General features: G+C 43.1%; 1 protein-coding gene across 1 annotated transcript in view; it reads left to right on the forward strand.

The window, feature by feature from the left end:
* The window catches only part of KSR1 (kinase suppressor of ras 1), a 73,373-nt gene that overhangs the window by 39,789 nt on the left and 8,576 nt on the right, over positions 1–25,008 (forward strand). Inside the window, exons 3-16 of the mRNA XM_075440267.1 lie at positions 9,598–9,745; positions 11,942–12,413; positions 13,859–13,863; positions 15,774–15,834; positions 16,893–16,976; positions 17,505–17,566; positions 17,676–17,782; positions 18,097–18,265; positions 19,529–19,570; positions 20,534–20,588; positions 21,311–21,356; positions 22,383–22,762; positions 23,743–23,839; positions 24,625–24,758. Of these exons, the coding sequence (XP_075296382.1) occupies positions 9,598–9,745; positions 11,942–12,413; positions 13,859–13,863; positions 15,774–15,834; positions 16,893–16,976; positions 17,505–17,566; positions 17,676–17,782; positions 18,097–18,265; positions 19,529–19,570; positions 20,534–20,588; positions 21,311–21,356; positions 22,383–22,762; positions 23,743–23,839; positions 24,625–24,758 (1,862 nt within the window). The remainder of the gene's footprint in view (positions 1–9,597; positions 9,746–11,941; positions 12,414–13,858; positions 13,864–15,773; positions 15,835–16,892; positions 16,977–17,504; positions 17,567–17,675; positions 17,783–18,096; positions 18,266–19,528; positions 19,571–20,533; positions 20,589–21,310; positions 21,357–22,382; positions 22,763–23,742; positions 23,840–24,624; positions 24,759–25,008) is intronic.

A 25,008-nucleotide genomic window follows, 5' to 3' on the forward strand; every position in this document is an offset into this window, starting at 1 on the left:
TTACTGGAATTGCCTGAGCCTAAAAGAATGTCTTTGTAGCTCTTTAAATCCTTTGTGATGCCTGCAGAACTGGGGGAAGGGAAGAGGTGAAGAGAAGGGTGGAGGAAGGGAGGACAGAGGTAGACAGTTCATATCTGCCACATCCTGCTAATGCAGGGAGCAAACAGGGTTGAGACTGCCCTTCTGTATGTGTGGTCACTAAAAAGGGTGAACAAATTTGGTTTTGGTCTAAGGCAGGAAGAGAACATTTTCGAGCTGTTTATTATTTTTATTCATGCTCTCTTGCTACTGCCTCCTAAGCAATGACCAGTGTAATGAACTATGTTCCTTCTGTTCTCTGGGGCAAAAACATAAGAGGTGTATAAAGCATTTAAATTCCTCTCTGATTCCAAATGTATGGTTATTTTTTAGAAGTTCTGCGTCTATTTCATGCAGCTGCAGACTGCTTCTGTAGCATTTATATTAGCTGGACAGGAGAACTGCAACACCCATTAAAATTACTTTTGAGTAGGCATGCTGGAACAGGCTGTAATCTAGGGGAAGTGGAAATAGCTGGGCTAATAAACCAGTTGCTCTGTTCTTGTGGTGATTTTTTTTAATCCTGTTATTTCATTGCTTAGAAAATAGCAATGCAGCCACTGTTGGTGTTTGTGGCGTGGACATCAGCAGACAGTGCAGGGGAGATGTTTGTGATGAGTTGTCTTTCAGAAACGTTACGAGTGTCATGGGATCATTCCTGCTGTTGCTTAGCATGTGAACCACATTTCAGCTGAATGCTTTCAAAATGGAAATTACTGACAGAGCTTTAATAAGTTAGTTATTAAGAAATATGTAATGGTTTCCTTTAGCTTTATACACACTGCCTGTGACATGACTGGGGAGAGTGGTGGTTAGGGAGCCTTTGAAGAGATGGCTGCGTAGGTCAGACAGTGAAAACAGGGGTACTTGAGTCCCATGCCGGGTTCTGCGGCTGGTGTACAAGATACACAGGGGAATGGCTTCCCGTCTCTAAGATACTGTTAGGTCATCTGTAAAACTGAGAAGTCATACTGGGTTTCCTTCTTAACACTTCCAAAAAGTGTTACAGGGAGAAGTAAAACCCCGCAAATGCTGTACCAGTGTATCCACGTTAGGCACATAGCCCTCCTTCTTGAGACTTTCAGGCTCTGAAACTAGGTGGAGAAGTTGCCAAGTACCTGTGGAGTCTCGGGGAACAGCTAGAACAGAACCTTTCCCTGGGCACCTCTGAGAACTCAATAGAAACAGCAGGTACAATGCAGGAGGTGCGGGCAGGTGAGGGCTCTGCTGTGGCCCACTGCTTGTCAGGAACAAATCAGGAGAAAGGCCTGAGTTCATGGTTTTTTGCTTTTTTGAATGGTTCTGATTCCCTTTGCTTTTCTAGTGTTGCTGAAGGGAGTATTTTAAGATTGTGCTAATCTGTGACATAACGCCTTTGAAAAGCAGCCTAATTGCAAGCAGTTTTTTAGCTCAGCAGGTAGAGAAATAAAGCTCTTTTTCTCTCTCTCTTTTCCCCTCCCCTCTCCTCCCCCCAAGTCCTCTCCTAAATAAAGCTGCCAGGCAGGGAAGCACAGAAGCTCCCAGGCTCTCCTGTCAGAAATAGAGCACCGGCTCTAATTTAGAGTAGCTGCTGACTCCTCTAGTCCGGAGTGAAGACTATTTTTGCTCAGTGACTTGGTCTAGACATTGTGAAGCTTGAAAGCTCTTGCTGTTATAATTGCTGTCTTGTTGTCGGGCTCCTTTCTTTCTTTGAAAACCTATATTTAAAACAAGAATAATGACTGCTTGTAAAATCCTTTAGTTCTGGAAGAGATTATAGTGAGAACAATGCACTGCTTATGGCGTTGGGCAACAGCTAAAACTCCTGTGAACATGGATAACAGTCAGCCGGTCATGCTGAGTAGAGTGAAAGGGCTGTTCTCTGTGGACCTAGCAGACTTGGAGGTAGGTGGTGAATACAAGCTTCGAGTTCGTGATCCTGTTTGCTCTCTGTGAATACATCATTCTGAGGGGTAAGGAAACTCTGAACCCCCACCCCAGCTTGTGCTATTTCTGTTCTTTGTTATCGTTCCTCTAATCAGTTGCCAGACAGATTTTTATCATAGAAAACGTTGGCTAGTGTGGAGCAGACTCTGCTTTGGAGCTGGGCTAATATTGTTCTGTAACTTTCTTTTTAAGTATTTTTCTAGGAAATGCTGGAGTCCTTGTTTTTGTCTAGGAGTCCTAGAGATTGATTAGCACGGTGTACATGTAGTTTAATACCAAAAATTATGCAAAAATGGTTAAATATGGTGGATTGAAACTGGGAAAAAAGATACTTGAACTGAGGACTAGAAAAGGTAGGACAAGAAACCATACATACAGAAGATATATTTAAGCTGTGTAGCGGTCTCCAGTGGGTAAAAGTTGATCTGAAAATGGAACTAGAAAAATATACTGATCTGGATTGTCCTGTTCTGCTTGAGAATTGGAGTCAAGAATTCAGGGGGAAGCTGGGAGGGAAGGAGGATGTGAGCAGAGCACTGTCCCTATTCTTAGGCTGATGGAAGAAGTCTCTTGCAGAGCTGCTTACTGGGTTCTGGGCTTGGGGCACGCCTACCAAAAAAAAGAGATCAAAAAATCTCTCTTGGCTTCTTTTCTTTAGCACAGGAAAAACTTCCTCTCTGCCTTTACTGTTGTTCTTCCCAGAACCAGAGCTATTGTATTTGTTCCCACGTATAACTTGTCACCATCTTAAAAAGTAACTTAAGAACGTAGTCATCTCCTTATCATCTTCTGGGACATGTCTGAACCAGCCCTGCTCACCGTGTAGCAGGAGTTCCAGTCAATCAAGTTTGGAAAGCTGTTTTTAGAGTAGATAACTGTCGTGCCCAGGGAGGGGCAAATCCTGCCCTAGTGATTGATGGCTGCGAGCAGAACTTTGCCACCGGGGAGACTATGTGGGCACAGATGAAACTGTGCCATGCTCGGGTCTGCTTTACGGCTGTTCCATTTGCGGAACATACTTGACTCCTAACGTATATATTTTTTCGTAGTACCTTCTGTTTGCTGGTGAAACTTGTCTCATTCCCATTTTAGTGTTTATGCCAAAGACCTACTTTCTTGTAAGCAGCTGAGAGTGGTTGCTAAGCAAGCCAGGGGCAGCGCGTGGCACACTGGGGAGCAGAGCAGGAAAGGCTCGTGCCTTGAGTAGGAATTGTCTGCTAAGAGTCTCCTGCTGTCCCTGTGAAAATCTGTAGAGGATTAGGCATTGGAGTAGGGTTGATACTATGAGACCATGGCAGATGGCTGTACTTGCAGGGACTCTGATCTATCTTGTAGCAGATTGTGCCGATCAGCTGTTGGAGGAAAAGTGTGGGGTTTATGTGTCTGCATCCTTACTTTGGTTGGGGGAATAGAAGAGGCAGATCTGCCTAAGCCTATCAGGTTTCCACAGCTGTATCCTCTCATCTTTTTCTGTTGGCGTATCTACATGAACAGACTATGGGACTGGGGCCATTTGCTGGGGATTTCCATAGGTCTGGCAGCAGAAGCTCTGACTGGACTGCTAGATAGCAGAGATCCTGACTGTGCTGATTGTGTGTATGCAAATTAACTCTGTCCTGCAGACTTCCTGGATCGAAAACTCCATCTCGTGTTCCAGCTGAAGGCCCATCCCCAGTGTAAACAGCTCTTGGAAAATATTCTCTACTACTGTCAGAGTTCTTTCCCCTTCCAAGGGGTCCAGGTGCCCCTTGCAACCTTGTTTACTGTTGGTGTTTCATGGCATGAGGTGAGCACAAGGCTCACATTACCCCTCGGGATCCACAGTGAAATGCTGTCTACCTCTGTCTTCTCACGTAGAAGCAGTAAGTGACAGCTGCTGTCTTGTCCACAAAGAGCAAACTGAATGGGACTGCCCCGAGACTGTCAGCTCCTCTCCACCCCGCCTGTTGTGCGAGAGGTGAAACAGTGAAGAGGGAGATGTTTTGTGAAACCATTGTCTGTGTATACCTACAGCTTAATGCAAGCTAGAAATGTCATGTGAGAGGCTTTCCAGAATGCCCGTAAAATCTCCAAAAATTTAATAATGTAGTAACTTTTCAATACCTTCTTCACTGGACACCAGACAAACAGAGCAAAGTAACAACTAGCAGGTACAAGATGTTCTTAAGAGCATCCTTACATGCTTTGCTTAGAGTTATCAGTGGGAATTTAAGCACCTTATGTAATGGGCTTTCTCTTCTAGCATCTGCTGCTTTAGAGGACGATGATTGGTGAGGGAATGTATTGATTTAAGAGGAGGCATTTGGGGCCTTGACAGCTGTCCAGCTTTATAGGAAGAGCCCCGTCTACTATGTCGAGGAGCAGGTCAGACTGATTTTGCAGTGCTAGCAGCAGCATTAGCTCCATGGGCTTATCTGCAGGGAGGAATCTTTACCAAAAATAACCCCTCTGCTGTGTTAGATACCAGCATTTTTGCCATGTTTCAGGGATTTAAGTTGGACACCAGACAAGATTAAAGACCTTCTTATGCTCCTGTGAACTCTTCACCCTGACTAATGGAGACTAACCTTTGGATGGCTTCTTGGATACACCGTGGTTTACTTGTCTCTTGTTTAAACCTGTGTACCATGAAGTGTGCAGTCTGTATGTCTGATAAGCAGGAAGACTTCATAGAAAACTCCTCCTACCTGTTGTAGAGAAGAGTCATTTCCTGGTTTGGGCTTTTTAGCATCATTTCTGCTGAGCCATGTGTGTTGAGTAAGGCTTCAGATTTTGCTGGCAGTTTTGAGGTGTTGAAAGATTGAAAGCAGGTTCTGTCTCCTCCTGCTTGCTCTTTTTTTTTTTTTTTCAATCTGGCCTTATTATTAGAGTAGTATCTGAATATTTTTCAGCTTCCCCTGTTATTCTCTAGTCAAGGCAAGGTGTGCCCAGCAAGGCAGTACTTAGCTTGGCCCTAATGCGAGCTTTTAAGCTGCATTTTTTTAAAGCTGTATTTTTTTAGAGGCCACAGCACCCATGAAGAAGCAGGTAGAGAGAGGTCTGTTGAATCCACATTTCTCGCCCTTAGTTCTAAAGACTGGGGGTAAGCTCTTTGCAAGGGCCTGGAATTGAGCTTGCACTGAGGGGCCTGGAGCCCACCACATGCTCCTCTGAGATGGACATTGTCAGGGCGCTTCGCAGGGGACATTCTTCCCCACAGCTTGACAGCTGAGCCAGAGCATCAGAAGCACCTGAACCTGTCGTAAAAGCCGTCTTGAACTAGTGACCCTCACCATTATCACATTGGCTGGGGGGCTAACAGAGAGCTAAGTCATACCAGGCCAATCTCCCAGGGATCAAGTTGACCAGTTTTATATTAAGCCACCACATACTTACAGCACATGAGTGGCTGTTTAAAGAAAGCCTCTTACTTCCCCTCCCTCCCCCTCTTTTAAGGCTTATTTCTTTTGTCGCGTGTCATGGGGGCTGGCAGCAGGTTCAGAAAGTCTGAGCTCTCCCAGCTCAAGGTCATTGGGATTGTTTAAATATAATCTCCTTTTCTGTACTTATACTTTCCTACAACTTGCTATTCTGTCTTTCTAAAATTAAACTATTAAGCGAAAGAGTAGATTGGACTTCACACGTGGGCTCAGGAAGGGGGCAAGCTGGCAGTGGGCTGGACCCTTTTTCGGGGTGTGTGTTTGTGTGAGATTGTGCTAGGGATGCAGAGCAAAGTTTGCAGTCAAGAGCTGGGGCTGCCCTTTGCTGCTCAGTTGTGCCTTGGGTGAACCGTTACAGCTTTTCATGGCGGGCCACACATTGAGTTGTAGGTCACAGACTTGCTTAAGGAAGTGAAACCAGTCAGCTTAGGGGTGATCGAGCCCTCTGTAGTGATTGTGTCCTGCAAGTGAATGAGACAAAGGAAAAAATGCCTTAATGCTTCTAAAAAAGCTCAATAGTTGGGAATGTTCTGTAGTTTAAAAAAAATAGTATTTTCAAGGTTTTTCTCTGCGACGAGGAAGGCTTGAAAATGAAAAGTGAAAGCTGGGGATTCCTGGTTGCGGGGGTTTGATCTTTAAAAAAAGAAAAGCTCTAAACACCATCAGACTTGCAAGAGTAGGCAATCCTGGAGTTTAATCATCAAGCTGCTGTGGGACAAAGATGACAGCCAAGTTCTCTGTGCCAGTAAACATTTTGTTGTGCTCTCGACACCACTGTGCAGGACCCTGGCCCACTCAGTGGATATTGCAGCACCCCATCCCTGCCGTCCTCGGGCATCTGTACTGGTTGTGAGCTCAGCAATTTCGTGCTTGGGAACAGTGTGTGTGTGTGTGCTGTTGCCACCAGAAGCTGAGCCCAGATGCCATTCCACATACCTCTTACATTAGGGAATGGGAATTCCCCAGTTAAGCCTTGTCCATGCTAGCACAACCAGGATTGCTAATGTGGGGTAAGTTTAAAATAGTCAGTTCTGTCTTATTGGTACAAATTGAAGTACACACTCAGTATATACTCAGTTTTTTCAGTGCAAAGGCCTAATAGCCCATTTCTTGCTCCGCTGAGGACTAACTGTACAGGTGCAAGGCTCTTGTCAAAGGTGCGATGGCATCTGCTCTAGGTAACTGCAGTACTTTGCTCTCCTTGTAAAAGGAGAACAGACAGAAGAGAACCTGACTGCATCCTGGCTACTGGAATGGAGGCAAGCTTGCAGACCAGACTGATTTCCTCCTTTTTTTCTAGCCTCTGTGTTTTGGACTTTATTTAAAGAAAGTTATTTTATTGGGATGTGTTTTACCTACTTTCCTGTGATCTCTAAACTGAGCAGGGAGAATATTTTTCAGTATCTGATGCCACACTCGCTTTTATGAGACATTGTGGCTCCCTAGCATTTCTGCGAGCCCAAACGTTGTTTGCTGCCAAGCCTTGATACCCCACTGTGCCAGACGCTACCCTGAGTGTTCACACTGCAGATCAGTGGTGCTTGTCCACTCTGGATCCTGCCACAGAGCAGGCACTGGAGAAAACAGATCCCCAGCGGTGCTGCGACCAGTCCCATCCCAGCTGGCCCTGCATTTCAGCTGCTTGCACTGGCCATTTAAAGCCTGGGCTATGGAACTGGCTGTGGTGGAAAAGCTTTGCTTTCCCGGGGAACTCTTAGGTCTCTTACACTTTACTGATTGACTTAGTAATAGCTCTAATAAGTTACTGGTTACATTTGTGTCGTGGGAAGGATAGGGAAGTGAGGTGATACTGGATAGCGTGACTTGGTAGCTTGTATTGGGATCTGGAATGACACTGCTGCTTGAAACAGTGGCTACATAATCTAGGTTATTTTCTTAGTGGGAAGTGGTGGGGGTGAGGAAAGGTTTCAAGACAATTCAAGAAAGACATCGCTGTAATCCCGCTTTGAGACTGTGTAAAGGCATGAAATGGGATAAATGTTTTTGTAAGAGACATTGGCTTTCCCTTATGCTTAATGGGGAAGCATTGCCTTCCCTGCTGCAGAGCACAGGGGCACCCGTGGTGGTGTAGAATGTGTTCTTCCATATTACGCTAGAACTCGCTCCGTGGCTGTTTGCCCACAGTCACTGTCCCTTTTAGAGCTGCTTCTGTCACTGCAAGGCTGGCATGCTGAGGTCCTGCCTTGCAGAACCACCCTTGTGATACCACTGAACAAAGATGCTTCTGTGAGCTGCTCGTCCGCGTGCAGGGGAGAGGAATTCAGGGGGTGCTGGAGAAATAACCAACTACAAGAAAGACTTGGTTTAATTCTGTTGTTACCAGCCCAGTTCAGCTGGGGATCTGTGTGAGCAAACCAGTACTAGCTTCATGCTGGAATATTTGAGTTGTGGAAACCCATTCCAATTTCAGCTCAGGCGATCTGAACCCCGGGGGGTTTTTGCCCTTTGGAGTGCAATATCAGGTTAGGAATCCCAGAAGAGCAGATTTTGCACTGTGTTTTCACAGGAGTCTTTGTGCTTTCTGCATCTTATTCAAGTGGAAGTCACTCAGAAACAAGCTTTTTGGGGCAGTCTTACTCCTGCATCTCGGTGGTGCAGATGTGCAGAAAAATAAATATTAATTCTCAGCATCAGGTGGGATATCTGTGATTTTGTTATTTTGCTAAGATTGTTTGTAGAAAATCAAGAAAATTTGCCCAAACTTCATTGAACTCTGGCTCTGCTATGGACCTGCTTTGTCCTTACTGCTCATTTAAATTCTTGGCGTCTCCTTGAGTCAGCTGTGCTTTGTGTTTCATCCGGTTCAGGGCATGTGACAGAAGATGCAGGATGCATTTCTTAGACTTCTGCCCTTGCTTAATTTATTCTTTTTCTTTGCTCCATGCAAGAGTTACTAAAAATGGAAACTATGTGATTACTCTTTGTGTTACCACCTACAAAGCTCCAGAGGTTGGGGCTCTTTCTAGCACTGTCACAGTTAAAATAAAAAGTCATGCATCAGATCTCAAAGGCATGAGTCTGGATTAAGAAAGATGTGACTGTTAAAGGACGTTCAATGACATTCAAATTTGATTTATAGTCAGAAACAGGATTTAAGAATCTAGAGGATTTCAAGCTTTTTTTCTCCTCCAAACAGTGAGACACACTTTTGAGTTTCCCCTTCAAATAAAAGCTAAAACCCTTTCATGTAGCTTGATTCCAGGAGTCAAAACTTCAGGAAAGAGGCCAAATATTGTGAAATTTGTGATCTCATTGTGAGAGTAAGCAGCAGTGAGGTTTATTTAGGCAAAACTTTCAGGGAAATTCCTGGGTATCTGGGCTAAATATCCTGGTTTTGTTTATTAACCACAACTGCTGCAGACTTACACTGGAAACACTTGAATGGGGGAGGAGAGAGGCAACACAGCTCAATTCTGTGTCAGGAAATACCAGATCGTTTTGTGCTTTCCAGTCTCTTGTATCTTTTGTGTCGGCCTGATCTAAACCTTATCGCTTTGGGGACTTTGGTGTATTAAGACGTGCAAGGAGTTCTGCACAAATATCTTTTAAAGCAAGATACGGGTAAGGCTGGTTCTCTAATGAAGGAAAAATTGCTTGAGAAGGAGGTTGCTATCTCTTTGTCAAAACATTTATTTTTGTTTAATAAAAGAAGTAATTTTCCTCACTTTTTTTACTTTTCACTTCCCTACTGAAAAGCCTAATGTCTCTGACAATTTTTCAAGTTTTAGGCCTGTTTTGTTTCTGACTGCTATTTTTAATGAAAAAGTGATGCTTTCATTAGTAGCTTTTAAAAAGTAATGAGTATAAACTTTCCACAAGGGAAGAAGAATATTTCAGTCGCCTCTATTCCTAACTTAAATACCAGAGATCAACCATAACATCCTGGTGATACAGAGCACACTCAAGCAGACACCTGGTTTCTCGGGGTGTAGGGAGGAGGGAGAGCAGCTGTTGAGCACTGCTGAGATCTGCTGCGATCTGCTTCATGGTCGTTACTGACCCAGTGATCCTTGAGAGATGTGCTCATGAGTAAATCATGAGTCAGACCAGGCAGTGAGAAAGTGGCACTATTTAAAATACATCAGAATAACAAATGACAGTCCTATTTATATATGTGTATTAAAGAAATATGTATCATCTTGTTTTTCTGCAGAGAATACCAGAGGAGCTAACCTTAGATGCCTTACTAGAAATGAATGAGTCAAAGGTGAAAGAAACAATGAAGAGATGTGGTGCCAGAGATGAGGAGTGCTCCAGACTCAATGGGGCACTGAGCTGCTTACGGAAGGTGACTGAGTCAGGTACAGACTGCCTTGTTGTTCTATGGAATTAGTTTCTCAGCAGCCCAGGCCCCATCCCGCTTCCTTCGACATGAGACAATCTGCAAAAACCTCTAGAGAATGTCTTTGGGTATATTCTGTAACCAGTATCGGGTTATGGCTCTTGGACGTACATGAAGTTGCGGTGAGCAAACACATCTAGAGCTGTGGGTTGGATTTGGTTTTGACGGCATCTCAAATGAATAAATAAATGGAAATAAATCTGTGTAGAGGTATCCTCTCTTACTCAGTAGACTATATCCTTATTCCCTCTCTGTTTACAGTTGTGTCTAATGCTCCAGTTAATCCTCCGTCATTCAGCACCCACATCCTTGACCTAATGAATACAACCAGATTTCATGTAGCTAATCCCCTCCCCAAATATTGCCAGCTCAGAGAGAAGGTGTAGTTCTGTTTGGTGTTACTTTGCTCAGAAGCCTGAGTGTTGTTCAGCTCAGTGCTTTGGAAGAGAAAAGCATTGCTCTGACAACCCTTTATCACTGTGTAGTTTGTAGTGTGCCAGCTGATTCAGTTGATTCACTTCTCTGTAAAACCGCTTGCCTCCTGCTGTCTTTCTTTCACTGCTAGAATTGATAGAACCATTAGCCAAATTCTGATAGCAGATTCAAAAGCGAGAAAGAACCGTGATTTACCTTGAAATTATGGAAAGAATGGTTCTATGTAATTAGAAATGTATGTGTTCAGCATGTAAATGGATCTAACCAAGTTACTTAAGATCAGTGCAACTCAAGATTCCCGGAGTGCTGTTTCACCATCTTCCCCTGTCACCATCCCCAGGCTACTTTCAAAGGCATTGTAAATTCTGTTCATACAAGAGTGTTTCTCACAGCATACTGGTACTAACGTGCATCAGATCTTTCTTTGTAGCAGCTATCAGTCTGTCACTGAAAGGTGATGTTTCCTGTTGGTATTATGACAGTTCATACCATTCGCAAATCAGAAAGATTAGTTAATGGAAAAGTCAGCAAACAACCCAGTTTTATATTTCCTTTTTCCTAATCTTTCTTGTCCTGGGTTTCCCATCCATACTGTGGCAAAAACAGCCATTGTTCAGAAGTCATGGCATTCACTTATTATAAAGAAATGGCATTTTTTAAAATCCAGGTATACAATCTCTTTTCAACCACTGACTAGTCAACAGGGCATCAGGCCCTAGAGCTTTGAGTTCTCACCTTGATGTAAGTCATTAAGGAGATACTTCAAACTAAGCCAGAGAGTTATCCTGATGAATTAAGACTCTGAAATTATCCCAATAGTCTGTGCATTCCCGCTTTGCTGCCTGCAGCCCTTTGTACTTTTTTTCCCCGTTTATAGCCGGAATTGGTCTAGAAGCTGTAACGGACCATTCTGAACTACAGTTCAGAACGAGAGGCGTTGCAGAAGGCAGTGCTGGGCTGCACCAGTGATCCAGCAGGACGTGGCCGATCCCTTCTGCCCAGCAGGACGTGGCCGATCCCTTCTGCCCAGCTGGCTGTCCCTGGTGCAGCTCTGCCTCATATGGTCAGAACAAACACAGCAGCTCTGCGCTGGGTGCTGCTGCCGCCGGTAGTCCAACAGCGGTGCTCCAGTGTCAGGCGAGTCCTAGGTACTGGTTACATGCCAGAGAGAGAGAGGTGGCCAAAGGAGTATCAGGAGCTCCTAGATACCCCGTATGTCCAATCTAATGGCCTTTCTCAGTTGAAGTGCTATTTAGCAGTTCTGTTGGCTAATAGAAAGACCAAAGACCAGTCCAGAAGCAGATGGGGTGCCAGGTTGGATGCATGGATTTATCTAAACAGATCAACACCAAATCCACATAGGCTTGCAGTGGGATGTGGGAGCCTGTTTTATGCAGGCATGTGTATCCCACATTCTTCAACAGGACTCTAATCTGTTAAAACTCAGCCCACCTTAGAAGATAGGACCCGATTTTAGCTTTTGAGATACATAGCTACAGATAGGAAAGAAGAGTAGCTACTGCCATTCTCGTTTTAAAGATTGCTTTAGCTGATGTCTTAGGTGGGTGTCAGGGGAGGAGAAACTAGGCTTGCACCTTGGCTAGGTGCAAAGCAGCGGGAAAAAAACACCTTATAGTCTAAAGCAGCATGATATGGTATGTGTATATATGGTGGCTTTTCATTTGAATGAGTCGTTAACATTGCTACGGTTGGTGAACAGGTGGGGAGTTAAAAGATGATGTGCTGGTGCATCTTTCTGAGGCACGCCGAGAGAACAGCTCTGCGAACCCGACCGAATCCCCCTGCTCCTCTGCACCCACATGGACTCCCTCTGCACTGCACCTTCCCAAGGGCAACAGCCAGCAGGCGCGTTCTGTGTCAGTATCTACAGTCCCTTCTTCAGATTCTCTTGCCTCAAGTCATGGAGCTTCTATCTATGCAGAAAACCTCCTGGACCCTTTTGCGTTCCCTGCACACAGTGGAAGGTTAACGCCACGGACTCCTCATAGCATCACCATCACTCCACCAACCACTCCTCAAGCCAAGAGGCGGCATAAGTTTAAGCCACCACGGACTCCTCCTCCCCCTTGCCGGAAGGTTTTTCAGCTGCTACCCAACTTTCCAACCCTCACAAGGAGCAAGTCCCATGAATCGCAGTTAGGAAACAGGATTGATGAAGTTCCTCCAATAAAGTAAGTGTGGCAATTCCTCCTTCCCCACGTGCACTGGTGGGCTGTGTTCATACCAAATGGCATTCAGTGCGCTAATTCTGACTCTGTAGAAGAGCTGGTGTCCAGTTGCCTCGTCATGGCTTCACTGTAGTCTAGAAATCTGTATCAGAGGGATATTCTAAGATAACCACAAAACCTGCTTATTAATAGTGTACTTTACTTGAAATTTATTTGAATTTATTTTAAATTGCATCTGCTGGGGAGGCTGAAATGGCAACTGCTGCTGTTGAAGGGCCCCAACCAGTTTTTCTCAAGCATGTAGTAGCCAGTTCCATATACTATAATTCTCTTCTGTCCTGAAATGTTTCTCACAGTTCAAGTGGCTGGTATCTTTTTATGTTTTTATCTTAAGATGTATATTAGCTTCTAGCATGAGCTTTAAAATACATTTATTGCAACTGTAGCTCCATAACAAGACAGATGGTCTTAGGCTACATCTTTTCTTGGGCTGATCCAGACTTGGAGATAGGCTTTTTTTGTGTAGGTAGGATGGAACGTATTAACCTAACATTTAACTAATAGTTGAAACTGGGAAAGAACTGTGCCTTCCAAAGACTTGGCTATCCCTGAACACTGCAGAAACTTAGGTCAGCATCCAAATTCTGTAGCAGGTACTGGATCATTACAACTTACCCTAACACTTTGACCACCTGGAAGAGTTCAAAGAACCTGTTCTACTCAGGACCTTTGTGCCAAAATTAGATTTTTATATAAGGGAAACTAGCTCAGCTCAGAATGGAGTTGAGGTTTTGGATGTGAGCATTAGCAGCAAAGGGCCGTGCTTTTGATGCTGCAGTGCTGTATTGCCTGCTGATTGACACGAAAGAGTTCATTATAAATGCGTAGCCTTGTGAGCAGTACAGTGTTCTTCCACACTGTGAGTGCATGTGAAGTATGTACGAAAACCTGCAAATTGCTAAACCTCAAAATGCAGCAAGTAAGCAGTTTCCCCGTGTGAATGGATGAAAAAGATGACTTTGAACTGAAAGGGTCTGTGGCCAGTGCACAGCTTTGTTTCGAAATTCAGTGGTAAGAACCTGGTTCTGCTGTGATCCAGGTCCTATTGATTTAAGTCTGATAGGAAGTGCAAAATGTAGCACTTCTGTGATTCAGGCGCTTTCACACCAGCTGACTTGAGTTGTGCAGCCCCATGAACACTTCTCATCTGCAAGCTGTAGTTTGGGTGCACTCTTGTACACCTCACTCACAGGCTGGAGCTGGAGCTCTGCCATTTGTAAACAGGAGAATATTGGCTATGCAGTGACTTCAGGAGCCTGTGCAAAACCAGACATGTTTGTAAACCTGGCATCAAATGCTGCAGGGAAGAGTTTCTGCTCTGGCAAAGTGTGTATCCTGTCACATGAACATGAAAGTTTAAAAATTTTTTTTTTTTTTTCTCTCTCCAGGTTCGGTAAGGGATTTTTACAGGGCTGTCTTCATTTCATTGCTGAGAGAGAAGAACCTGTCCTTGTCATCCCTGTGCAACCTCTGGAGGTCCTCAGTAGGGCCTTGTATCCCAGAGTTTCTGTTGACCTTAACAGGAGCTTGGACCACTGGAGAACTGCAGGATGTTTACGTGGTCTTTTTTGTACCTGCTATTTCTTCAGATGACAAAAACAAGGAGAAGGAATACTGGTGCTTAAAGGGTTGAAGTGAGGAGTTTGGGTATAAGTTCTTGTCTGTGACTTCAGACAGCTGTTACTGGTGCCTATGGGTATTAGAAATAACTTCTTATTTAACCGTTTAGTATCTTTGGATATTCATCGCCAAGTATCTCTGTAATAAAATTAGACAGTTACCTGCAACTTTCTGAGAAACACTTCAGCATGTGCTGAGATGTGGAATTCTTCCTCTGATGTCGATGAGCCTATTCACATGTCTAAGGGTTTGCAGGACTAGGGCTTGTGTTTTTATCCAGTAACCTATCAGTGCCATTTGGTGTTTCAGCTATCCCAGTGTGACTGTGTGTCTCTGTCTCATAGGCACACCCTGTAACTTTGGAAGCTAACGTAGGGAGATACGGGCATCTTGGAAAGTGTCTCATCTTTTTGGAGTATAAAAGTCCAAAGAAGGACATTATAGCACCACACGTATCTAATGCTCTTTAAAACAAAGATCCCAGGAATTACTTTCAGAAATGAAAAAGCGTAGAAAGAAAATTGTAAAATGAAAATGCAAGCAGAAATCTGAGCATCTCTCTGTGGAGAATGATAGAATTTATGCAATAAATTAAAAAGGTGTTAGAATAAATTCAAACAGAAATGAAGAATTTTGATGTTTCTATGCATGTAGTCATATTGTCTGTTTTAAAATCTCTATTGTAGGCTCTTTTAAGTCCTATTGAATTCCAAACTTTGTTATATTCATTGGGACTCTTCGGTAAGAATTTAGGCATCTTAACTTATGTTAAAAGCCATCTTAACAGTTGTATTATGATTAATTCAGATGACTGTGCATTTGGATGGCCACGCTAGATCAGCAATATTCCTTGGAAACGCAGCGAGTCATTCCAGCTTATTCTAAGATGCTGAAGAGCACAGATGCCTTTAAAAGTTCACTGGGATAATGATAAAAAAGAATCTGGTGCCATCTAGGGTCAAAGAAAGAGACTGGCTTTTTGTAAGCATTGGCAGCATCCAGCCTTGAAGCTGTGTTGATGCCTGCAGATTTGAGTTTTCTCCAGATTTGCAATATGGCTATAGATTTAATTCAGGAAATATGCCAGAATCTTAGTATTTCAGAGTTTTTAGGAAGTTCTGTGGTATAACCCCTGAGGCGCTGGTCTGACATTTTGAAGTCTAGGTCTCGCTTTCTGCACTTGTCAGCTAGCTAAGTGTTCTCACATAAATCTTTTTATTGTTCTGGGTCACAATGACCTTGTCAGTAAAATGGAGATGATAATTTTCAGTGTAAAAGAATATTCTGAAGTCTGCTGACACTGCATGAAAACTGGGTGATGGTATTTGTGGTAAACCAATTGGGAGTAAAGTCTGACTTTCCACCTTGTTTTAAGAATGGCCTAGACCTAATCAGACGGACTTCTGTAATCCCTAAATGTAAAGCATAATGATTTAACAAAAAGAAGGAAGAATTATGATTGCACCACCAAATCTTATCTTACCAGTGCCTCCATATGAAAACACATGTAGGAGTGGTATCTGGTAGCTTTACAGCAGAAGGCAAACCAACCTCAGCTGTGCTGCTAACAGTGCCACGGCTACTGGTCCTTAGCTATGACAGTGATGGCTTTGTTTCTGTCTAGACTGGTAAGCACGCTTGTAAGTAATGGTTCCCTAAAATTTCCCTTTTGTTCTTCATCAGAACTCTCCCAAGGATCCCCTCAAACGGTACGAAGAGACTTTGGCTTAGCTGTCACACACAGGTGAGCGACACATGTTGTGGGAGCCACAAAGGAAGCAAACTGAGGGGTCAGACCAGGACAGCACCCTAGTGAGTGTGTTTGTAGCAGTGATGACTTTAAGATAGGTTTGAAGTTGGGTCAGGTGCCTCATTTGCCAAGTTCAGCCTTAACTGTATATTTCAGATTCATCTGTTTTTAATATGTCACTGATGTGTTCAGCGCTTGAAATCCTTTTAACAAAGCCAAGTGACTCGTGGTGCTGTAATGACTAGTGTGCCGGCAGTAGCAATGTTGTGTATGGGGTGATAGGACCAAGCGTGCCAAATGTGTAACAATGCCTTTTCTAAAGGGAAGCTGCTCCTTCCTCCCTACATGGAAAGAACATATATTTCCCTCTTCCTCCATTGTAGCTTCCTGCATCCCCACTTCCCAAATCCAAACCAAAGCTGGGCTAGCCAGTTCTAATGCCTAACCAACCACCACCAGCTACCCACCCTAAGCTGGGTCCCAGTTGATCTCTAAAGATATTGAGGTGAATATAACCAGCACACATGACGCGTCCTGCTGACCTGAGGAGGACACCAGCAGCTGCCGGCCAGTGCATGCTCATGGGCTGCCTCTGCGCTTGGAGCGCGTGCTGACTGCTCCCTCTCAAGAGTACTCGCTTGTTTCACGAGATGAAACTCAGTTCCAGTTTGAGGGGTTTTTATGGAAAGAAGTGACTCTGTCACTTGGGTATCTTTGACTGCATGAGGCCTCAAATCTGTAACTGCCAGGCTGCAGCTTTGAGGACCTGCTAGAGATGTGCGTTCATGCACACCCTGTCTGCTTGTCAGAGACACCTCTGAGCACCTCTCAGCCCTGCTCCACGAGTGGAGAACTAGCAAGAGGCCAGCAGAGTTGGTGCCAGCCTTCTTTCAGTTGCTTTTGATCAGAAAAATGAGAATTCTTTTCCACAACACGACTTGCCCTTTTCAGAAGGATCTGAAGGAGTGTAGCCTGACTGTAACTACCTGCGAATGCTACTTTTCCTTTAGAAACCAGTTAAACATCATTTTTGCCCTCTTCTCTCCACTTAGGTTCTCAACAAAGTCTTGGTTATCTCAGATTTGCCAAGTCTGTCAGAAAAGCATGATGTTTGGGGTGAAGTGTAAGTACTGCAGGTGAGCACACAGTGAAGAGCTTTTTCAAAACTTTGCTTTTGATTCATTAAATTTTGCTGGTAACATGTATCTCTTGGTGTGATGCACTCTTAGCACTGGCATATGCTTAGCTTGGCAGCCTGACATACAGATGAACCAAATTTATTTCCCTGCCACAGGCTTCGTACGTGATCGTGGGCAAATCTTGTAGTGGGAGCTGGGTACCTAAATAATGGCAAGGATTTCATTTTTTGCTTCTGTCTGGGTTGTTAGTCCAGAGCACTGAGATTTTAGTGCTTCACTGTCGCATGATGAGAGTCGATGAAGGTAACTATATTAAAAATAAATCAGATGCTAAGATATGTATATGGCTTTCATTAGCCTAATGACACACATAATAGGATTCCTCATATGAATGCATGCTGCTTTGGGGCCTGGAGCATTCCAAAACTCCCTCTGAGATTAGCATAAGAATTACAAATTAAGGGTAGGCTTCCTCTTTTTGGGAGAGAACAAGTTGCTATTTAGCATGTAATGTTTCTCTTTCAGATTAAAATGTCACAACAAATGTACTAAAGAAGCACCTGCTTGTAGAATATCCTTCCTTCCCAGTAAGTAATTTTCTACAAGTTCTTAGCATTTCAATGTAATTGATGGTATTACAAGAATAAAAAGTCTGATTAAAGCTTTTTTTTCTCCCTTCTCCAACCTGTTTTTCAGTAACAAAAATAAGAAGAACAGAGTCTGTCCCTTCTGATATCAATAATCCAGTAGACAGACCAACAGAGCCACAATTTGGAACTCTTCCCAAAGCACTAACTAAAAAGGTACGTGGTGACCAAAGTGAGTCTGGAGTCCGTAAGTCACTGAGGAGCTACACTGAGGAGAGATGGCATCAGGACGTTGCTGGCTGGAGCAACAATGGCAACTTGAGCTTTTGCTTTGCAAGGAGACTTTGATATGTGACATTTTCTCGTTCTAAAACATAGGTTGTGCACAGCTCCAGCTGTCTCCTCATTTAGAAAAACTATGCTGTGATGGAGGCTAGGGCTTTCCTTTTTCTGTTGTTCAGTAAACATTGAGGGGGAATTCTTTCTTTCTTTTTATTGTTTTCTCATTAATAACTTTCCTTGCTTTGCAGGAGCATCCACCAGCAATAAATCATCTGGACTCTAGCAGTAATCCTTCTTCTACAACCTCATCCACACCATCTTCTCCAGCACCTTTTCAGTCTTCCAACCCTCCCAGTGCAACACCTCCCCCAAACCCATCTCCTATGGGCCAGAGGGATGGACGATTTAACTTTCCAGGTAAACTTACGTTTTCATGAGACCTCTGCCAAGATCAGAAAGGCCTCTAGGCAAGCAGAGACTGACCAGGACTTCATAGGTAGTTGCAGGTTTCTGAATACATGGTTGTGTCTTAAGCAAGGTGTGAAAGTGTATCTTCTTATCTGATAAAAGAAAATGGTCTGTTCTGAAAAGTTTTTAAGTGGTATCAACAAGATACCTTTGCAGGAGACAGATTATTAAGGAGTGCTGGCACCTTTCTTAAATGATTCAGTCTTTCTATGTTCTCCTTTTTTGAAAAGGACTAAAAAAAATTATTTTCTTTCTCTCCTCTTTTCTTGTGGTATTGTAAAATGCATGCTGCCTGCTGTGTTTAGTCACCAGTGGCTTTAAATCATGAGTAGGTTGATTGCTAGAGCAAAATGTGAAAATGGGTGAATTGCTTTACCAGTACCCTCCAAAAGATAACCCAACAATCAACACTCATTTTTAAACCATTGGCATACATGTTACGGTGGAGAAGAGTTTACTCTACATACTTTACAGATTAAGGACCCAAATGTGCAGTCTTTACCAAAGCTGATAGAGGCAGGGATCTCTGACAAGGCCAAAGATTTACACAGTGAGAGTAAATTTGATTCCTTTGATGGGGAAGTGAAGTCACATGCTGCTCACTAGCTGCTACATCTAGCCTTCAACATTGCTGTATTTCGCATCAAGCTTTTGATGTGTGAGTGAAAGTTGCTCTTTTACTCAAAAGAAGTGGAAGCAGAGCCAGTTTAGTACAAGGATCCTACTGCAACTACTTTATATTAGGGCATGCTGCTCAAATTCACTGCAATAAAAAAAAATGCTTGCAGATGGCTCATGAGCTTCAGCTTCTCTGGGTGCCTCTCTGAAAAGCTCAAGACATGAGAGAGCATTGAAACACCCGCTTTTACCCGGGCCTGCCTTTTGGCATTCCTGGGATCTCGAAATTTGCTTCTGCCACTTGAAGTCTGAAGGTGGTGTTTTCCCACCAGACCGCTTATTGGTAGCATAGCTTTCATTCGACAAGGATCATCTGTCATAGTCTTGCAAAAATGCATGTGCTGAAATGCACCCCCTCCAGCAGGCTGATAATCTACTAATCTGTTTCCCAGCAGTGAGTTGGGACTAATTCATTGAATGCATATGGGGCACTTACTGATGATCCTCTAACTTGTTTGTGTTTTTTTTTTTCTCCTGGTAATTTTTTTTGCTGTTCTTTTTTTTTTTTTTTAAAAAAAAAAATTTAAAAAAAAGCTGCCTACTACATTCAGCATAGACAACAATTTATCTTCCCAGGTGAGTTGATTGTTTTAATTCTACTAACCAGCTTCTGCTGCCAAAAAGTAACGTGTTTGTAAACTTCTGCATGCTGCCCAAGAACAATAATTCTGCTTAAAAAACCAAAACCTAAACCCATTCAAACTTTCTCTTATCCGAGTATATAATTCAGGCCTCTCTCTCCTAATATGAGGTGGCGATGTGATTTACATACTAAGGTGAAGCTGTGAATATTCTGTTGTAAAACAGTAGCTTTCTGCTGTGTGATTCTATACACAGCCATGTTCTTTCTTCAAAAAGGCTTGCTCTTAGGGTTATATATTTAGCTAGCATAAATGGACACTGTCAGTTCAGGAATGCTGAGCCCACCTTTATGAACTGAGGCTCATGGGATTTAAGAATGATGCAACACTGTTCGTATGTGGATTTGCATATACAAATGTTCTCGGTCAGCTGTTTGTGAACCCTTAGAAACAGCTTGTTTGTTTCCAAAGTGAGAGTTGATGATGTAGGATGCCAGGTACAGAGGATTCATTCTGAATTTTGGAAGGACTTGCAACCCAGGCTGAATTTCCTGTGCCCTGGTAACGCTGAGGAGACTAGGTGCAGCTGGAACACGTGACCTGCAGTATAGATAAATTCAGACGTCCTAGTTCTGTGAGGATTTGATTATCTCTGATTGTCCAAGGCTACGTGAAGGTGCGTGAGCAGTTTAGGGACAAGGACTGACCTTGAAAGATGTTACAGACAAGTAGGTGAATGGTAAGAAGACTGGGCTTGGTCAATATACAGGCATGTAAGTACTAGGAAAGGTGACCGTAGTTTTAAAAGAATAGCTGTATAAAATCACATTGTCTGTGGCTGAGTTTACTTTACAATTCCTGAATAAGAAGCAAATTATCACTATTGCAATGTTAAAACTTCCCATCTATATGAGATTAAAGTGTGAAATATGTATCATAAATGTTTCTACTTTCCTAGAAATTCCCAGTCCTGCACAAATAGCGCAGCCTCCAGAAACAGCTGCAGACACTAAGTAAGTATAGTTTTAAATTCTTTTACTTGCACGGTGTTTACCTGATAATCTTCAGATCAGTCTGAAAGCGCTATGTGATGACCAAAACTGAACTTAACATCTGAGGATAATTTTAGTCAGCAAGGGTGATATTGGTATTCCCAGTTTTATAAAGCTGAATATCATATTTACTTTAAATTGGACAGTAAAAAGTCCACACCTTTAATACCTGGTTATGGTTGTGTGTGCATTCTGGAGATCAGAAACGTCTGGTGAAATAGATGTTACAGAGTTTTACGATTAAAAGAACACGACACACTTGGCTGCAAGCAAACAGCTTTTTAAGGATCTGAGTTGTAGGGCATGCAGAAGATTTTAGCCTGCATTGCCAGCACTCAATTGCTTCTCCACTGTAGGTGTTTCAGTAGCAGAAATAGGAGTATCCATTACTGGAACACATTGTAATAATGCAGCCATGCCACTGCCAAATCAATTCTTGCTGCTTAATCGTGGAAAATCACTTCAAAGTCTTTGTCCCTTATTTGCTAAAGTAAGCTTAGAAAGTCCTTATCTGTTAAGTGGAGCAGTAATTGTCGTTTTCTCTGTCCTAGTATAATGCTATCAAGATCTGTTCTGTATTTGATTCTTTCCACTCCACTAATTGCATATGTAGCAGCCCAGTTCTCTAACTCAGGTGGATATGCAAACATTATTCTCACTGTAAATCTGTCTTCTCTCGTTAGTGCTCATGAACAGCCAGACACGGATGGAGTTGAATGTGAAGCAGAGGTAGGTTTTCTGGTTTGGCCTTTTGTACAATCACAAGTGCTATGCTGAAAGTGCAATTAAACAATTGTGGCCCTGGAATTATGAGTGTAGACTAACTATGCCTTACCTCAGTTCCACCGAACTGTTTGTACTGCAAAGATCTCGACTGAAAATTCATGGTTTCTGTAGCTAGGCTGAAACATTTAAGTACTTGTAACAATGCTTAACTTTTTCTAATCGGGCTAAGATGATATTTGTCAAACTTCTGGCTCACTCAGTTTGGCGCAGCTGTTTTCACATTACAAGAGCTTCAGGTCTGCTGCTGGAGTTTTGAGGTCTAAGTGCTCTGCAGACCTCAAATCTGCCAGTAATGCATGCGTAGGTGCTACCCGTGGTCACATAAGCCCATGCTTACAGGCTTTGCTTTGCAGGATCTGCCATGAGATAATGTTCTGCGTAGGAAAGCCTTTCCATACCTGTTCACAAGACTGATTTTGGTAGTGCCTAAGCATGTGTCCGGCTTTTGTAGTGTGTACACTGAAATGGGTTTCTATAGGGATGAGAACCTGTAGAGATAGAATCGATGATTTCGGCAGAAATTACTGGAATTTGGATCAAGCTTGCTGATTTTTGGAGCATTTCTTCCTGATAGGAGAATTTTAGTAATTGCAAAAAAACCCCAAACCCACCCACATTTATGTGAAGAACAAAGAGGTTCTTAACCCTTCCTTTTAGAGTGGTCTTGTGGTACTTTTCCTCCCACTGAAGGCCAGATCCTGAGAGATGCTGAGTCACTAGGTGTTAGTGCTGGTTCTATAAATCTAACTATATGGGATAAAGCCTTTCCTGTCTTCACCTGCGTGCACCAACATGCAGAAGATGTGGCTTTTTATAGCCTTCTGAGATGCCTTTGTCCCGTGAGATGTATTTCTAGACATCCAACCTCCTGAAGTTCTCTCAAAGCAGCCTTTGCTGCTGGCGGGTAGGCTGCTTCTGCCCCTCAGATGGGACTCTCAGCATATGTTTCCCTTCTCTTACTGTAAACAGGTGGAAGAACCAGAGAGTAATAAATCAGAACCTGAAGATGATGAGGATGAGGTGGAAGATTTGCCAAACAGACGGCCACGCTTGCAGGGAATGATTTATCGCAAACCTAGCCAGACCAGCGTCTACCTGCAAGAGTGGGACATTCCCTTTGAACAGATCGAGCTGGGGGACCCTATTGGCCAAGGACGATGGGGGAAGGTTTACAAGGGCAAATGGCACGGGGAAGTGGCCATCAGGCTGCTGGAGATAGATGGGAACAATCAGGATCATCTCAAGCTCTTTAAAAAGGAGGTGATGAATTATAGACAGACTCGGCATGAGAATGTGGTACTTTTCATGGGAGCATGCATGAACCCTCCTCATTTAGCAATCATTACCAGGTAAGGTTATAGCATCTTAGTATATTTTTTTATTTTTACATAAAAATATATATACAATATATAGATAATATTTATTTTTATATATAAAAATAAACCTGTCACTGCAGTCAGGAAGTGGCAGCCATGAATGCAGTCTGTGTTACTCAGAGTTTTGGATATTAGGGCTGTCTCCTTTTAGGGAACATATAATACTTTTTGGCACTTTTCTTTTCATTTTTGAATTCTTAAATAATAAAATTCAAAAAGCAGGAGAGAAAAAAAAAAATCTGGAACAGGCTGTTCCTCTGTCATCTACTTCCAGATCGTTCCAATTCAGCAAAGTGACAATAAACCAATGTGCGAGGTTGATAACGCAAGTTCCTTTCTGTTCCCTTTAGGGGTGCTTGCTGATTAGGCAAAAAAGTTACTGTTTTTCTCCCCTCTTGCATTTTCAGTATTTAGTTGAGATGAGGGTCATTTAGCCCTCAAATAACAGCTTTTTGGGATGTCCATGTGCGGGCTGAATTTAAGGCCAAGGGCACACCGTTCTCATAGTCTGGCCGGGAGGTACTCGGACATTTCCAGTTGCCACTTCCAATAGAAGTTTCCTGCTTAAGTGACCAGTAGAACCAGCAGCAGAAGCTGGTGCTTGGATTTTGAAAACTGGCCCTCAGATGTCAGAGCAGGATAACAACAGCTGTGTCTCTGAAGAAATACATAAACGTTTGTTGCATATCCTTGAGCATGCTGTAACAATAGGCCTCCCGTACATGTGTACACCCACACAGATGTAAATCAGTTGGGTCCCTGAAGTTCTTCAAGATGGCACTTCTCAGCGGTGGAGGAGTGCTGGGGTTCTGTCAACAGAATAAGAAAACCAACTGAACATCAAGGGTTCTGTCAACAGAATAAGAAAACCAACTGAACATCAAGTGTTACATTTTTATTTTCCTCCAGTATTTTAAAGATGTTTTCAAGATGGTTGTTCCTCTTTCCTGTAGCTTCTGCAAAGGAAGAACGCTTCACTCGTTTGTAAGGGACCCCAAGATATCCCTGGATATTAACAAAACCAGGCAGATAGCACAGGAGATCATTAAGGTAAGGGTGCGTTATGCTAACGGAGACATTTGCTTTCTGGGCAGCGCCTCAGCGGGAGCTTAGGGGCTGCACAGCTGGAGAGGCTCTGTAGGTCTCTGTGTTGCAGCAGGGGATGCTCAAAGTTGGCTGGCAAAAACAGTGCTGATTTAGTGGGCAGTAAGCTAAGAGCCCGTAAGGAGAGAAACAGACCCTTCGCTTGTCAGTAAGGGGCTGGGGAGGGAGAACTGAGGTAAAGGGAACAAGGAAGAGAGGTATGCAGGACAGGTTTGCTTCCCAGTCCCTTCTCTTCAGCAGTAACTGCAGCTCAGTTAATGCATTCTGGAGTAGCTGGCACTTTCTCCCAGATTAGCAGAGTGTTCTCTGTGCTTGCTTTCAGTATTTCTCAACTGAAGAAGCATTGCTAAAGCTGCTGTTTTTTTTTCTGGCAGTAATATCCTGTGAATTTAGTAAGAAAACTTGTGTCAGTTGTTCATTGTTCTTACACATACAGACTGCTTCAGAATTGTGAAGTCCCCAGCCACTTTAATGCTTCAACTAAGAGTATCCTTCCAAGGCCTGAGGACAGAAAGCAATTGAGAGGTTGAGCACTAAACTAAGCTCTGCTCCCTTGCAGACTTCCCTTGCACCCTTCCTGCAGAAGTCAGACAGCTGTCATGTCCCCACTTACAATTAATGATTTATGCTGGAGTAGTGAGAGTAAGTGCGTATTAGAAAGCAAAGCACGCCCAGAGTAAGAGGGTTGTAAATAATAAAAACAAGTTTCCATCTCTGCCTATGTTTCCTAGGGCATGGGCTATCTTCACGCAAAGGGGATTGTACATAAGGATCTGAAATCCAAGAATGTTTTCTATGACAACGGGAAAGTTGTGATCACTGACTTTGGATTATTTGGAATTTCGGGTGTGGTTCAGGAAGGAAGGTAAGTGGAGGTTTCAGTGCTTGGTCCACTTCTAGAATGATGAATAATGATCAAGCAGGGAAACATTCTGATGTGTTACACAGTGAGTGCAAGTGAGGAGTGTTGATTGCTTAATTACATACACACATTTCTGCAATATGCACTTTGTTTTCTTTTTTTTGAGCAGAGTTCTTTCTACAGTTCCAGTAGCACAGAGCTAGGAAGTTATGTACAGATTAAGACTCAGAACACAGAACAAACAAAAATTTAA

Source organism: Opisthocomus hoazin, chromosome 20 (assembly GCF_030867145.1).
Source record: "Opisthocomus hoazin isolate bOpiHoa1 chromosome 20, bOpiHoa1.hap1, whole genome shotgun sequence".
Classification (NCBI taxonomy): domain Eukaryota; kingdom Metazoa; phylum Chordata; class Aves; order Opisthocomiformes; family Opisthocomidae; genus Opisthocomus; species Opisthocomus hoazin.